Source organism: Ailuropoda melanoleuca, chromosome 4 (assembly GCF_002007445.2).
Source record: "Ailuropoda melanoleuca isolate Jingjing chromosome 4, ASM200744v2, whole genome shotgun sequence".
Lineage (NCBI taxonomy): Eukaryota > Metazoa > Chordata > Mammalia > Carnivora > Ursidae > Ailuropoda > Ailuropoda melanoleuca.
The window spans coordinates 51,541,936-51,558,649 of NC_048221.1; the positions used below are offsets into that span (position 1 = coordinate 51,541,936).

Sequence of the window (16,714 nt, forward strand, 5' to 3'; positions counted from 1 at the left end):
AAGGTGCTGCTGGTCGTCGACGAGCCGCACACCGACTGGTAGGTGCCCGGCCGCCGCCGCCGCTCGGGGCTCCCGGGGCCTGCCGGGCAGCGGGAGGCCAAAGGGAAGGTGGTCCCGGGCGCCAAGGAATCGTTTCTGACCCCTGAGAAGGAGGGTCTGCGGTCCCGCAGTGGGGAGATGGGGGCGGGGGGAGGTTGAGCGTTGTGTGTGCGGGGCGGGAAGTGGGGGGTTCTGGAAAGGTGAATCCTGAGGTGAAATACTGCCTCGATTCTCTCAAATACCTCACGACACGTAAAAGGAGCTACTTTATGCAACAGGGAAGACTCTTAAAAAAATAGAGTTTTGTTTGTTTTTGAAGGGGGGCATAAGGAACAGACTTTCAGCCTAGACACGTAAAAGCTCAGGTGAAACATTTGAAGCCAATAAAAAGATTCTGCATCGTGAGGCACGGGAGTGAATTTGCGGTGGAAATGGGTGTTTTGCGGGGAGAGGGTGATGGGGTAGTTTTCACCTGGCTGGATGAAGGCTTGTATCAGTATTGACATCCACGTTGGTCAAAGCACGGAGGTGAGAGCCCAGGTGGACCTGGGCTTGTTCCAGTGGAGCATGGCTGTAGTCCGTTTAAGAATAATAAAATTCTTGTGTTTTGTGCAGCAGGGAGGGGATTTGTGGATTTTTAAATTTGTTTTTGTTTTAGTAGAAAAAATGTGTGTGTGTGTGTGTGTGTGTGTGTGTGGCGGGAGGGGGGAGGTGGTGGGGGTAGTGGTGGTGGTGGTGGTGTGAAAGTGATGGTGTTTTTTTCCAGCTGGAAAGATGATGACCGAGGTAAAATATTCTGGATTATTAAAGGGGCACAAAAAAATAAAGAGATCTACCTTAATGCAGTAGACAGCAACTTCGAGAATTTCTTTTTCTTTTCTTCTTTCTTTCTTTTTTCTAGGGATATTCAAACCTAGAACTTGAAGGCTGGGGGAGAATGTTACCTCTAGTTGTTAAAAACATGAATGGGGTTCATTCAAGACAAATCAGGTTAAAGAGGTTCTATTTTATGTAGCAGGAAGTTGGCCCAGGGGATGGTTGGGGTGGGTGGTGATGGAAGAATTGACGGGTGAAGGGCTTGAAGAAATGAAGAGGCAAGCAATCTGGGTTGCTTCCTCTTCAGGAATACGGGAAGGATTTTTTCTTTCTCACAAGGGTTGAGGTTAGAGGCTGGACCCAAGTGCTCCCTCCCAAGAGTGAGGCTCGGAGGGGCCACAGAGCTGTTTATCTCCATTTCCTCTTTTGGCTGCTTTACTGCTTTTCTCTATCATTTTCTCACTGGGAGACTTGGAGGGAGGGAGTACTGGCGTGGGTGTAATGGAAGTGAGATGTAGATGTGGAGATCCACTCCTGCTGGCCCCTAGTATGACCATTCTGAATAATCATTTGGGTGACTTGTGTAGATGCCTTTTCTCAGAACAGTGGAGTATAACATCTTAACGGACCTTTGTTAGGAAATGACAGAGGCACCAGCAAGAGTGTATGAGGAAAATATAAGAGTATATGATGGTACCATTGTAGTCCCCTAGGAGGATTGTTCTTAGTTCAAATCAACAAGTGCTTATTAAATGGGAAAGGTAGGTAACTAAGTTTCATTGAGCATCTGTTATATGTCAAACCCTGTACTAGGTGCTCTAATATATATCTCATTAAATTCTAAACACAAAACTGAGACTTATGAAAAGTGAGTAATGTGTTCCTAGTCATACAGCCAGCAAATAGTTGACCTAGGATTTGAAGTTAGGCCCATTTGTCTCTAGTATTGCTACTCCACTATGCTGTGTTGCCTCGCTATTATTATTATATTATTGACAATATTAATAATAGGCTCCCTCTACAGCGTAGGCAGTGTAGGGCCTTACCAAGAACTCACACTGAAATTTGGGAGACAAAATGGAGACACGAAACAGTTAACAAAAACGATTCTACAATTATTATTTCAGACTAGTGTTTTAGGCATTCAATAAACTGAGTGATTGGGAGAGTCAGAGTTATTGGAGAAAGCTTTACAAAAGTCTTGAAGAAAGGCCAGGAAAAGGAGGAGAGAAATGGGAATGATATTGGTGCTTCATTTTTTTATGCAAGAATCTGACACTCCTATACCTCGTGCTGATCTCCTATCCTGTCGAAGGCATTTGTTTTGGGTTTAATTACCAGTTAGGTACCCACAGGTAGGAAGATACTCATTTGTATGGGTATGATGTGGCTGCTGTAGTTTGTGTTTAGCACAACTGATTCAGTAGCTCAGGATTCAGAACTCTGTTTGGATAGTATTTTTCTCCAGGAACACTGCCTGCCTGGCATGAACCAGAGAATTTGACTTGCCCTGGGGACTACACTTCTGATGGAAGTAATAGAAGCCACTTTCCTTTGGGCTGACTCCCAACTGTTTTCTGATTTTCTCTGAAGTAATAACATTGATTTATTAAAACTCATAAACCCAGTTGACTCTAGTGCTTGACAGCATTTGACGCTTCTCTGTTTCTATGCTTAATAGCAATTTTCAGGATTGCAGATTTTGTCTTCTTTCTTGCCTAAATTTGTTAAAAACATCTCAGTTAAATATTGTTGAATGGTTTTCTTGAAAGTTCTCTATAAGTTAAGGAGCAGGTGTCTGCTTATGACAAGCACAGTGACTTAAAAAGGTGGTTTTTCCTCTAACGGCAAATTTTAGTAAATTTGTCTCACTGTTTAAGCTATCTAGATAGCATTCAGTGAGCAGGTGTCATATATGTCCAATATTATATTCCTGATGCTTGAATAGGAAGTCAGAGTGTAGCTTCCCAGTAGAATTTAAGAATATTGGTACCATTTGAATTATAGAATGGTAAAATAAAAGAGTTTTAAGAAGCACTTAAATAATTGGAGGTTTAAAAGAGCGTTTAAATAATTGGGGCTTTAAGTAGGTGGCCTCTCAGAGCAACCTTAATATACAGCAGATTCCTTCAATTTTTTTTAAAAAAGATTTTATTTATTTATTTGACAGAGATAGAGACAGCCAGCGAGAGAGGGAACACAAGCAGGGGGAGTGGGAGAGGAAGAAGCAGGCTCATAGCAGAGGAGCCTGATGTGGGGCTCGATCCTATAACGGCAGGATCATGCCCTGAGCCGAAGGCAGACGCTTAACGATTGCGCCACCCAGGTGCCCCAGATTCCTTCAAATTTTTATCAGTGTAATTGTGGACAATGGAACTTGGGGACTTTTGCATGGACTAAGTTGATGGGAAAATTGGAGGGTGTTTCTGTCTCTTGCTTGAAATGTGTTTTCATTGGTTGCTTGAGATCTTTAGGTTAATTGCAAACTAAAGAATCATTGAAAAAAATGTATCTGCTCCACTAAAAAATGAAATCAAGCTTATTATATCCCTTATTAGTAATTGTTACTAGTGTTTTAAATATATATATTTTGCCTGAAAATGCATGTCTTCTTTTAAGGTTCATACCTAAATTTGAAGTGCAGTTAAGAATGCACTCTAATTATCTTTGTGCTTAAACGGAACAAACGTCCATTTGTATGTTGTTTTTTCTGTATATTACACTCTCACTCGTGAAGAGGTAAGTTTTCTCTCACATTTTTCCCCGGCTCTGTTTTCAGCAATTCCAATTCCAGAGACTAAGTGAGCTTTTTCATCTTAGCATGTCTCAATGTTTGATTTGAAAATCAGCATTCTAGAGATTATCTAGATGTTCTAGGGACTGTAGATATGGTAAGTCCGCAGGTGTTTATTGAACACCTTCTTGGTATAGGGTGTATATGCTAAGAAAAAGGAGATGTAGTATCTGTCTTCTAAGATCTTTCTGTTCAGGTGGACAGATAACATAACATACTTTTTAAAAAAATTAACATATAATGTATTATTTGTTTCAGGGGTACAGGTCTGTGATTCATCAGTCTTATATAATACCCAGTGCTCATTACAACACATACCCTCCTCAATGTCCATCACCCAGTTACCCCATCCCTCTGCTCCTCCAGCAACCCTCAGTTTGTTTCCTATGATTAAGAGTCTCAACAAACTGAGGGCTTCAGAGGGGAGGGGGGTGGGGGAATGGGATAGACTGGTGATGGGTAGTAAGGAGGGCACGTATAGCATGGTGTACTGGGTGTTATACGCAACTAATGAATCATTGAACTTTATATCGGGAACCGGGGATGTCATGTGTGGTGACTAACGTAATATAATAAAAAAAAAAAGTCTCTTATGGTTTGTCTCCCTCTTTGGTTTCATCTTGTTTCATTTTTTCCCTTTCTTCCCCTATGATCTTCTGCTTTGTTTCTTAAATTCCACATATCAGTGAGATCATATCATTGTCTTTCTCTGATTGACTTATTTCACTTAGCATAATACCCTCTAGTTCCATCCATGTTGTTGCAAATGGGAAGATTTCATTTTTTGATGGCTGCGTAATATTCCATTGTGTGTGTGTGTGTGTGTGTGTGTGTGTGTGTGTATATATATATATATATACACTACATCTTCTTTATCCATTCATCTGTTGATGGACATCTGGGCTCTTAACATAGTTTGGCTATTGTGGACATTGCTGCTATAAACATTGGGGTGCAGGTGCCCCTTTGGATCACTACATTTGTATCTATGGGGTAAATACCCAGTAGTGCAATTGCCTAGTCATAGGGTAGCTCTATTTTCAACTTTTTGAGGAAACTCCATACTGTTTTCCAGAGTGGCTGCACCAGCTTGCATTCCCACCAACAGTGTAGGGGGGTTCCCCCATACTTTTTTTTTTTTTAAGTTTACAAAAACTACCCCTTGTATTCAAAGAATGTAGTCCTTGGATCAACAGCATTGGCATCAAGCAGGAGCTTTTTTTTTTTTTTTTTAAGATTTATTTATTTATTTTAGGTAGAGAACACGAGTGGGCGTGGGCAGAGGGAAAGGGAGAGAGAATCTCAAGCAGACTCCACACTGATAACTGAGCACAATGTGGGGCTCGATCCCATGACCCTGAGATCACCACCTGAGCCAAATCCAAGAATCAAGACACTCAACTGCTGAACTGACTGTACCACGGAGGTGCCCCAACCACGAGCTTTTTGAACTACAGATTATCAGGTCGTCATACCTACTGAATCAATTTACATTTGAATAAAATGTCCAGGTGATTCACATGCACATTAAATTTAAGATGCACTAAACTAAAGGATATGTGATTAGCGCTAAAGGTGTGGCAACAGCACTACTATCATTTATTGAACATTTGCTATATGGGAAATGTTGTAGTAAGCTCTTTACAAATATCATTGAATCTCTGCCACAGCACTGTAGTACTTTAGAAGTTTAAAAGAGTGAAAAATAGGTGTTGGCTACAGTGGGAAGGGAGAGCTTCATGCATGTATTGAGATTTGAACTGAACTTTGAAGAATCTGAATCAAAAGAGAGAGGTTTGGCTCAGTCCAGAGAGTGGATAGTATAAGAAAAGTACAGTGGTAGAAAAGAGAGAGACCGTGAAGAGACCGGATTGATGCATTATCTAGGCAGCACCTATTTTCCATGCTTTTATGGTCCGTCTTTGGACATATCATTAAGAATAGGGGAATTCAAAGTACAGTAGTCTGGACCAGTGCTTGTGAGAGGCTCTAGAAAAATATTTGAATTAGAACTTGGGGGGAAAATTCAAGTGAAGTTTGAGGCTTTTGTCTACTAAATATTTTATCTGTATGTCCTGTTTCTGACTTGTGAACACAAACATGCTGATTTTATAAAATTTCATTGTTCATAACAGCAGTAGGCTATAGCTTAGAATTCTAGATTATTAGAGCTGGAAGATCATCTGCGTACTTTATAAATGGGAGAAATCTTGATCTGAAGAAGGAAAGTGACTTGTTCAAGGTTATTCAACTAGTTAATGGCAAAACCAGAACTACAATCTAGAACTTCAGTCTCTCTACTAAGCTTTTTCCCCCATTATACCACAGTATCCCACTATTTTACTATTTTTCTACCTGCCTTTTATCTTTCTCCATCTCTGACTCTTTCAAGGATTGGTAGGGATTTTTTGCTTTTATAATTACAACATTTGAACTTGAAAGAACCTGAATGATCACGTAGTGCAGAGAAATGGAATGCTTTGGCCAAGGTCAAAAAGAAGTTAGAGAATGGGGACTAGAACTTACATCATCTGACTCCAACTCAAGTTTCCTTCTGCTCTCTCTCTCTTTTATTTATTTATTTATTTATTTATTTATTTATTTATTTATTTATTTATTTATTTTTAACAACTGATAATTTATTTAAAAGGTTGATTTAAGCATCTGCAATGGTGACTTCATCCTTGAATCCTGGCTTCATACTGATGGAAGTAATTTGCTTAACAATCTCAGAAGGACTGTGCAGATCAATGAGTTGCATGTGGATCTTCATCTGAAAACAATCCCGTCTTAGAACCTTAACCACAAGGAATTTTTCTTGTAGTGATTCTCAGAATCTTGGTAGGTATACGAACTGGTGCTTTCACTTTGAAATTCTTTTCCTTTGTGCCTCTGATCAACTAAGCACATACCGTCTCCTAAGATTTTAGGTTGCAACTGACTAAGAGTAATTCTAAATTGGTGAATTGCCACCTCTGGCTTCAGGGTGTCTTCCCAGTGCCTTTAAAAGCCATGACTGTGGTGTGGCTTCCTGACTGACTTGTTCCTGGAGGAGATCAAACAGCGGTGAGTCAGGAGCAGGAGCAGGGCATCCATGGCTCCACTGTATCAGCAACCACTTCTTTCTCAAAGAGCTCTTTCTACTCTTAAGTCACTCTTTAGGCAGATCCCTCAAATTTAATCCTTTTCTCCTTAAAATACTGTTTTTGTCTATTTCTTTTAAATATTCATTGTGGAATTCTTAGTAAATACTTTAAAAAGAGCCATATGAACACCACACTATATTCATATTGGCAATTATATTGTCTTATTTGTGTTATTGTTTCAGCAGAGGTCATTGTAAAATGATTGAAGGAGAGACTCTTCGAAATCCAACAATGTAATAAAGTTAGTAGGACTGTGCTACGACGATGACCTTTCTTTCAGGGATCAATTTTTACCGTAGTGTCCCTGTCTACCTGAGATTGCTTCCTGTCTTTCTGTACCCAAGTTCAAATCTGTAGTTACATTAGCCTTTTCAATATCTCGCTAAGTAAAATGTAATGGAGGCCTAAACAGTAAGTTTTCTAGAATTGTATATCTTCCCCTCAAATTGGTAAAACAGTTTTAATGGGGATATGTTCTGTGCAGTTGAGCATCTAACACAAGCCAGGTGCTGGAGATAGAAGGATAAGTTGGGCATTGGCCTTGTTTACTAGGATTTTCTAGTCCAGGAGGGGAGAGGACAGACCTCTAAGTAGGACTTATTATAGTATGGTAATTTGTGTGCATAGGGTACTATGGGAACATAGAGGTGGCCTGTCCTGGGAAATGAAGATGTGGTTAGAAATGTTTGTGCTATTAAAAATGTACCATTATATATCCTTAGGTAAACCATTTTGCCTCTTTGGATTTTGATTTTCTAAACTCTGTCAAATGAGAGGATTGAAACAGACATTTTCTAAGATCCTTTACAGCACTACTTTATTTCCATATTATAGTTTGTATGCCATTTTCTTTAAAAAGCTTTATATTTACTCTATGGAATAATGCTCGTAAGTCTTTGGAAGAAGAGGCATAGGTCAATAAATGACTAACCATGTCTTTGATGAAATACTCATCTTTGAGTACTCTCCATTTAGTCTCTTTCTTACTTCCTCATGATGGGAATTGGGGACTTGTGGTTAAATTCCTCTCTTCCTGATAGATCTAAGAACTTTTGTATACATATGTTGAAGTATTGGCTGACAGACTTTATTTCTTTTTTTTTTTTTTTTTTAAAGATTTTATTTATTTATTCGACAGAGATAGAGACAGCCAGAGAGAGAGGGAACACAAGCAGGGGGAGTGGGAGAGGAAGAAGCAGGCTCACAGTGGAGGAGCCTGATGTGGGGCTCGATCCCATGACGCCGGGATCACGCCCTGAGCCGAAGGCAGACGCTTTAACCGCTGTGCCACCCAGGCGCCCCTTATTTCTTGATCCCTGCCATGTACACTGTGCTGAGCAGTTTATACAACATGTGCATACACATTGTCTCATTTTATCCTCACAGTGATCCTGAGCAGTAGAAAGAATATTTCCTAGATGAATAAACAAACTCATAAAAGTAATCACTTGCCCAGTATTAAATAGCTGTTAAGCTGAAATGTCAGGTTCTGAACCCAAATTGGTAGATTCCACACACACAAGACAAATTTGCCAGCAGAAAAATTAGATTATTTTTTGTTATAAAAAAGGTTTCTTTTGCAAAAGGATTTACCACAGGATGCACTTAAATAGTAAGCACCCCACTGCTTTTGAAATTGCTCACTTTACAAAAATTTTATATGTACACAGCTTTTTTAGGATTAAATTCATTACAGATTGAGGGCATGGTTAAACATAGTGGCCTCAAAATGGAGAGTTGCATCCTGTTTTTGGTGTTTAATGTACTCACACTATGTGTGCCCCTCTAAATCTCGTGAATAAGATCTTCTCCATACTCATTGGGTGGCATTGTCATCCTTTGTTTTAGCTTTCCACATAGATGCAATTGAATACCGGAAGGCTACTTATAGCTTCCTAGAGAGAAGAGAGGATGATATAAAAGTCTTTTCTGTTCTGCAGATACTACTTCAGTGCAGCAGGAGGAAGTAACTTAGAATAGGGCAGGTGACCTATGGAGAGAGTAAAGTGAGCAAATACCATAGATCTCTGAACTCTAAAGATGCCCATGCAGCATGACTAAGAATTGCAGGAAGTATACTGGCCGTGGTGTTTGTTGCTTGATAGTAGGCATTTCTGAAATTTTAATCAGTTTACATTAAATTGTAAAGCAGATTATGATTATATTCAATCACTCCACCCTTTTCTTCTCTTGTCAGCACCATGAAACAATGTGAAAATACAGAATTGAGGGTCAGAAGACCTAGGCTCCACCCTTAACCATATGACCCTATCAGAGTTACATAACCTCTCTGAACTCCTTTTCCCCTCTATTTCACACATTTTTCATTGGAGACTTACCATATGCCAGACACTGTTCTAGGTTCCAGAGTAATACAGACAAAAATTAGTTCTCGTATGTGTGAAATGGAAGTAAAAACATGTATATCTCATAGCGATGTTATGAGAATTGAATAAAATAAGGTTTTGGAAAAGCACTTTGTAGAGGGTAAAGAGCTGTACTACTGCTTGTTGCACCCTTCCCTGTTTCCAGCTGCAAGTGCCCAACCTATCTTGGTCCCTTTTTTTGAGTTCCCCTATTGTGTAGTTTTATTGTCTATTTTGCACACTTTGAGGATGAAGAATATTTTTATTTTTTTAAATTGAAGGCTACTTGCTCAAAGGCAAAATTTTTGAAGGCTTTCTTTGTTATTTTTTGAAAGGAAATATAATTTGCTTTTTTTTTTAATAAGAGAAATATTACCTATTTGACTCAGCTGTTTTAACAATTAGGGACAGGACTACATAAATCCTTATTTTATTTAATAAATAAATTCTAAAATAGCTCTGCTTCAGTTTCACTCGTGACTAATTAGGGAAGGGTGGTTACAGAGGGAAATGAAGGAAGAGAGAAACAGAATGGCTTTAAAAGGTGTGCCTGTGTTCTTTTCTCCTATTCAATCTATCTTTCACATTGCATTCAAAGCATTAAACAAACAAAAGCATTCACAAATCTTATAATTTCCTTTTTAATGTTATTCTTCTCTAACACATTGTTGTTTGTGAGGCTTATTTACAACCTGCTCCAGTTTATCTTTTCAGACTCATTTGTCACTACTCTCTTAATCCTAAACTTTTGCTCTATCCTGGATTACACTCTTCTGAACACATACTTGGCTTTCAGGATTCCACACTATTATTACACAGTTCCTTTGGAATGTTCCTGTTCTGCTTCTGTGTCTTACCTCAACGCTCATTTTCTTTATTCCATTCTCAGAGCATGAGGATTCTGTCTTGTTTAAAAAAGACCCATCCCCTCCTGGCTTCTCCATGTCTTTGCTCTAAATACCACCCCTTCTTTTTCCTTCTGTTCATTCTCTCATTTTTCTACTGGTTGTTCCATCCTTGCAAATAAAGAAACAAGCAAAATCTGCTCTTCACCTTCTTTTTTTTTTTTTTAAAAGATTTTATTTATTTATTCGACAGAGATAGAGACAGCCAGCAAGAGAGGGAACACAAGCAGAGGGAGTGGGAGAGGAAGAAGCAGGCTCATAGCAGAGGAGCCTGATGTGGGGCTCGATCCCAGAACGCCGGGATCACGCCCTGAGCCGAAGGCAGATGCTTAACTGCTGTGCCACCCAGGCGCCCCTGCTCTTCACCTTCTTAATCACTCTTCCAAATATGAAAGAGAAATCTCACTCTTGTCTTTACTTCCTCATCCTGTATTTCCCCTCCTGCACTGATGGCTTCCACCTCCATAATACTGAAATTGTTCTTGTTAAATCCAAAGAAAGGCGTCAGTCTATACTTTCACAGATTGGTTTGTCACTGTTTATCTTCCATTTGGAAGTCCCTTCACTTCTGAATATGGCAATCTTTGTTAATACCTCTTTAAAGTTCCTTCTCATTCTTGTTCTTTTTGTTTGCTTACCTCATAAATGTAAGTATTCCTCATGGCCCCATCTTCTGCCCACTTCTTTTTTCACTCTACACACATTCCCTGATCCATCTACTCTCAAGATGTCAGTTCCCAAATCTCAGCCCTTAGACCAGAACGTTGTCCTGGTCTTTACACACATGTTTAGTTGTCTGCTGGATGTCTCCATTTGGGTGGTTAAAGCAACTCAAGGTCATTTGTTCCAATATTGAATTCCTTATCTCCCTTCCTATTCCAGCTCTTCTCATATTCTCTGTCTCAACTGAGGACACTGACTGTTGCCTATTTCAAGTTCTCAAAAATTTCACCTAGAACTTTTGTAAGTTTCATCATGATTTCTGCTTAATAGCCTGAGTGAACTATTTAAAATACAAATTGGACTCGTTCACTCCTTTGCTTAAAGCTTTTCATGTCTTATTCCATGTCTGATAGGTAAGGTTCATCACCTTCCCATGATTTGACCTGTGTTTTCTTCTCCAATCTCCTAACCATTTCCATCCCTAAACTTCAATTTACAGCAAGATTGAATTATTTGTTCCGTACACATTATGGCATTCCGCCCCTTGTCTTTGTTTATGCTGTTCACTCCTCCTGCAATTATCTTTCTATCTCTTTCCTTCCTTTTCTTGACTAAACTCATATGTACCTTTTGAGCTGAGATGAATATTTTCTTTTTCAGAAATCCTTCTCTTACCCCTTGGATATATTGGGCCTCTCTGTCCCCTCCATGCCCTCTTACAGTCATGTGGATATCTTTATCACTCTTCTCAACATAATGATCTATTTGTGTGATGGAGAATTCTTTGCAGTAGGCTTAGTGTGTTATTCATTTTTATATCCTTAGCATCCAGCAGTGTCTGACACATAGTTTAAGTTCAGTAAATCTTTGCCAAACTGAGCTAAGGAGAGAGAGATTGAGAGAATGAGAAAAGGGATAGAAGGGAACAATGGTGAGAAAAAGTATTCTAGGATTAGAGGTACATGTTATTATGTTGGAAATCATCTTTATTTACTGCAAATATAAGCACTAGAATGCTTTTGCTCTTACTTATGCTCTATGAAATACAAATTAACTTAACTATTAGTTTTCAACCAGTCCAAATCATCAATCTTTAGAGATTTAGCTCTGATTGAGAGCCATAGCAGCTTTTAATACTAGAAAGTATTATCTGGCCCATGATAGCTTTGAGCAGAGTAAAGGCAAATGGAATAAAATTAAGGGCCGAGGTTCTCCTCCCTAGCTTATATTGACATTTGGCTCTCATGGAGCTCATTTTTCTGAAGTTAATCCTGCTTTTGGTTTTTTGTTTTTTTGTTTTTTTCCCCCCTGTCCAGCAAACTTTTCCTCAGTGTGAAACGCTCCAATCTTGGGCCACCCAAGCTGCTTGTTTCTTTCTCGTTAGTGAGAAAAATTTCTTTAGGTTATCCGAAGGATCATTCTGGAGAACTAAACAGCATTGTGACTGACAGATGTTGAAAGGAAATACACAGTAAGCCTTTCATGATCTGACTGCCTACCTCTTCAGTTCTACCTTTCTTTGATTCCACACCCACTTTGATAGCCATGACAAACTACTTAGTTGTTTTTTTTTAAAGATTTTATTTATTTATTTTTGAGAGAGAGAGAGAGCACGAGTGTTGGGGGGAGGTAGGGGCAGAGGGAGAAGCAGATCCCCCACTGAGCAGGGAGTACAATGTGGGACTCAATTCCAGGACCCTCAGATCATGACCTGAGCCGAAGGCAGATGCTTAACTGACTGAGCCACCCAGGCACCCTACTTAGGTTTAATTGAATGTACCATGTGCCTGTCTTTATACTACTCCTACTACCTGAAAGGCTTCTTCTGTGTTTTTGCCTGGAAAATCTCCAAGACTCAATTCAGTTGTTGACTATTCTAGAGTCAGAACTAGACTTACTCCTTTCTTAGTTCTTTCAATTTGTGTTAGAAACCATAATATGCTTGCTTATCTCATAGCAATTAACTTATAATCACATTTTATTTGTCTTCTCATCTCTTCTTCAATCCTGAGATCCCCTTGAAGAGAATGACTATAACTTCTTTTTTTTTTTTTAAGATTTTATTTATTTATTTGACACCGATACAGCCAGTGAGAGAGAGAACACAAGCAGGGGGAGTGGGAGAGGAAGAAACAGGCTCCCAGCAGAGGAGCCTGATGCGGGGCTCAATCCCAGAACGCTGGGATCACGCCCTGAGCCGAAGGCAGATGCTTAATGACTGAGCCACTCAGGAACCCCCCTTTTTTTTTTAAGATTTTATTTTTATTAGAGAGTGAGAGGGAACTCACAAGTAGGCAGAGTGGCAGGCAGAGTGGCAGGCAGAGGGAGAGGGAGAAAAAGGCTCCCCGCTGAGCAGAGATCCCGAAATGGGGCCTGGGATCATGACCTGAGCCAAAGGCAGAGGCTTAACCGACTGAGCCACCCAGGCGCCCCAATGACTATAACTTTAATTTTGATATCCCAAGCATTTGGTATGACAAAGGATGTTTTCAATAATTATTTGTTGGATCAGTCAATGACTTATGAAATAATTATGAAAATATGAATGACGAGCAAAAGCAACTCTTCACTCCCTGTAAATATAAACAAACAAAAGCTAGATTTACCAAAGTGACTGTTCAATAAGACACTTCGTTAAGATGTATATATATATATATATATACACATATATATATATATGTATCACTTATATGTGTATCACTTATATATGTATATCACTTATGTATATATATACATACATATATATACACACACACACACATATACACACACCTGGGTGGCTCAGATGGTTAAGCATCTGCCTTCAGCTCAGGTTGTGATCTCCAGGTCCTGGGATGGCACCCCGTGTGGGGCTCCTGGCTCAATGGGGGGTTTGCCTCTTACTTTCCCTCTGCCTCTTCCCCTGCTCATGCTCTCTCTCTGTATCTTTCTGTCTCAAATGAATAAATAAAATCTTTTTTTTTTTTTAAAGAAGTGAGATATATATATGTGTGTGTATATATATGGGTATATGTATAAAATATAAATCTTTTTGTAAACAGTAAAATGCTATAAAATCATTCATTATTTTTACTAGCCTCCATTACAAGAAGCTGATGATGTACCTGTTCTTCCCCTCTCAAATATACCCTTTTCTGATGGTCATAAATACTCCATGCTTGTTTTCTGGAGAAGAGCCATGTGCTCTCTGTTTCTTCCCCTTTTTCAGCCTAGGCATTAAGATGTCTTTATTTACTTGAGCCTTTCTCAAATTTTAGAGTCTGTTCTTTCTTTTTTCCTTCTGTTTAGGACCATTCTTCCATTCCAGTCCTCCTAAGTACAGCTATAATACCTTTCCAGGACATATACCTCTTATTTATTTCTCTGCTCAAGGGACCTAGTAACTTTATGCAATAACTTTAGCCTGAGGTAATCCTTTGTGGAAGGAAATTGAGGTCTCTTTTTTCTGTTGTAGATTCAAATCCTTGAAGGGCCCTAATATTAATAATGAAAACTCACCTGAAGACTGTTTCTTTTATACTTCTGGATTCCAGTAATAATCCAGAGAGGGAGCTGTGTGTGTGGTGGGGGGAGGCATGCTGGAGAGTGTTGTGCCCCAAGTCTCATTGCAGGGCTCCAAATTTGAGGGTGTGTAGTGGGATGTGATGGACCCTGCGATGCAACTCTAGGAATATATATGGATATGTTCCCCTCTTCGGCCCCTATCACTCCCTGAAGGTGAGAATTTAAGTTCTGTTGCATCCTATGTTGCAAAGTGTTAAAATATTAACACTTTAACTATTGGACAAACAGGCATCAGTGAAAAATTGATCTGCTAATCAATCAGCAAGCATCTACTAACTTCAGTGTGTTAGTTGCCATGAAGGCCACAAGACCAGTTAATACTTAGAATCAGATACTTATAGAATATATGTTTTCAGCTTTAAGAAGTTGCGCAGAATCTCAAGGAAGACAAAAGTTAGAAGAGTATAGTAGAAGGAGCTCTGCAAACATTTAAAATATCCAGATTCAGGTGTCTACTCTGCCAATTAACTTTTTGTGTCACCATAGGCAATTTAACTCTTTACACTTCAATTTCTATTTCAAAATTTAGGGATTTGGGTTAAATCATCTATCTTCAGAAGCCCTTGGAAATCAAATGATTTCAAAAAAGAGAAAAAGAAAAAGAAAGAAAGAAAAACCAAGTGATTTCTACAGGTTAGATTGTTTGACAGTGTAAAGAGTTTTTCAGAGAAGTTACTGTGGGCTGATGAAGTCAGAAAATGTTTCACATAAGGGGTAGATCTAAGCTAGCCTTTTAAGGCTGAATGAGATTTAGATTAGCGAGGAAGGAAAGAGGCATTTCAGTTAAAAGGAAAAGAAAGAGCAAAAGCAGACAACAGTAATGAGTAACGTGTATGTAGAGGAGATACAGGTTTTAGGGCAGGGAAAAGAGGGAGAGAAGTTTGGGTAAGCAGTGTGGGGAAAATGATGATAATAATACCTAATGTATTGGATATACCATGTGACAGGCAGGTGCTATTCTAAGTAGATGTATTAACTTATTTGCTAGGTTATGAAATAGGTTATTATTATGAACTTAATTTTACAAATGAGAAAACTAAAGCTCTTAGTGAATCCAAGGTTTGAATCCAGGTAGTCCAGCTCTGAGTCCAAGCTCTTAACCAACATGCTGTGTAATCACTAGATAACAGTGTTTCAAATTTCTTGCCACTAAACACCTTGATGTTTCTTATCCTCAATGACATAAACACACATTTGACCTTGGACAATTTCTTGTTCTCTCTGAACTTCAGTTTATTCATCTATAAAGAGGAAATAAAATATATCTCAAAGGGTTCTTATGAGAATCAATCAAACTGAAAATGTCTAATGCAGTGTCTGGGACATGGAGATGTTCAGTAAATGTTCCACCATGACGAGCAGATTTTCACAGCAGGTTTAAGACTACAGCTTACCATATGAGTATTTATAGGAGACTTCAAGTCAAGTAAAATAATTTGTAGACAGATTTCCATGACACTAAAAATAATTTTGAAAAATAGGACAACCCTTGATGAATATTCCTTCATTTTAGTTATAGTGGTTTGTTGCATATAGTTTAGAAAACACTGATTACTAGTGTTTTGAAACAGTCTCTGGGGAAGATTTTTTTTTTTTTATTTTTAAAAAAAATTTTATTATATTATGTTAATCACCATACAGTACATCCCCAGATTCCGATGTAAAGTTTGATGCTTCATTAGTTGCGTATAACACCCAGCGCACCATGCAATACGTGCCCTCCTTACTACCCATCACCAGTCTATCCCATTCCCCCACCCCCTCCCCTCTGAAGTCTTCAGTTTGTTTCTCATAGTCCATAGTCTCTCATGTTTCATTCCCCCTTCTGATTACCCCCCTTTTCTTTATCCCTTTCTTCCCCTACCGATCCTCCTAGTTCTTATGTTCCATAGATGAGAGAAATCATATGATAATTGTCTTTCTCTGCTTGACTTATTTCACTTAGCATTATCTCCTCCAGTGCCGTCCATGTTGCAGCAAATGTTGAGAATTCGTTCTTTCTGATAGCTGAGTAATATTCCATTGTATATATGGACCACAGCTTCTTAATCCAGTCATCTGTTGAAGGGCATCTCGGCTCCTTCCATGATTTGGCTATTGTGGACAATGCAGCTATGAACATTGGGGTGCATATGGCCCTTCTCTTTACTACGTCTGTATCTTTGGGGTAAACACCCAGTAGTGCAATGGCTGGGTCATAGGGTAGTTCAATTTTTAACTTTTTAAGGGACCTCCACACTGTTTTCCAGAGTGGCTGTACCAACTTGCATTCCCACCAACAATGTAGGAGGGATCCCCTTTCTCCACATCCTCTCCAACAATTGTTGTTTCTTGCCTTCTATCTTTGCCATTCTAACTGGCGTAAGGTGGTATCTCAGTGTGGTTTTGATTTGAATTTCCCTGATGGCTAATGGGGAAGAT

General features: G+C 39.1%; 1 protein-coding gene across 1 annotated transcript in view; it reads left to right on the plus strand.

Moving 5' to 3' along the window:
* Window positions 1-16,714, plus strand: part of SYN2 (synapsin II) — a 219,714-nt gene that overhangs the window by 26,376 nt on the left and 176,624 nt on the right. The window contains exon 2 of the mRNA XM_034657253.1: window positions 4-38. Coding sequence (XP_034513144.1) covers window positions 4-38 — 35 coding nt within the window. The remainder of the gene's footprint in view (window positions 1-3; window positions 39-16,714) is intronic.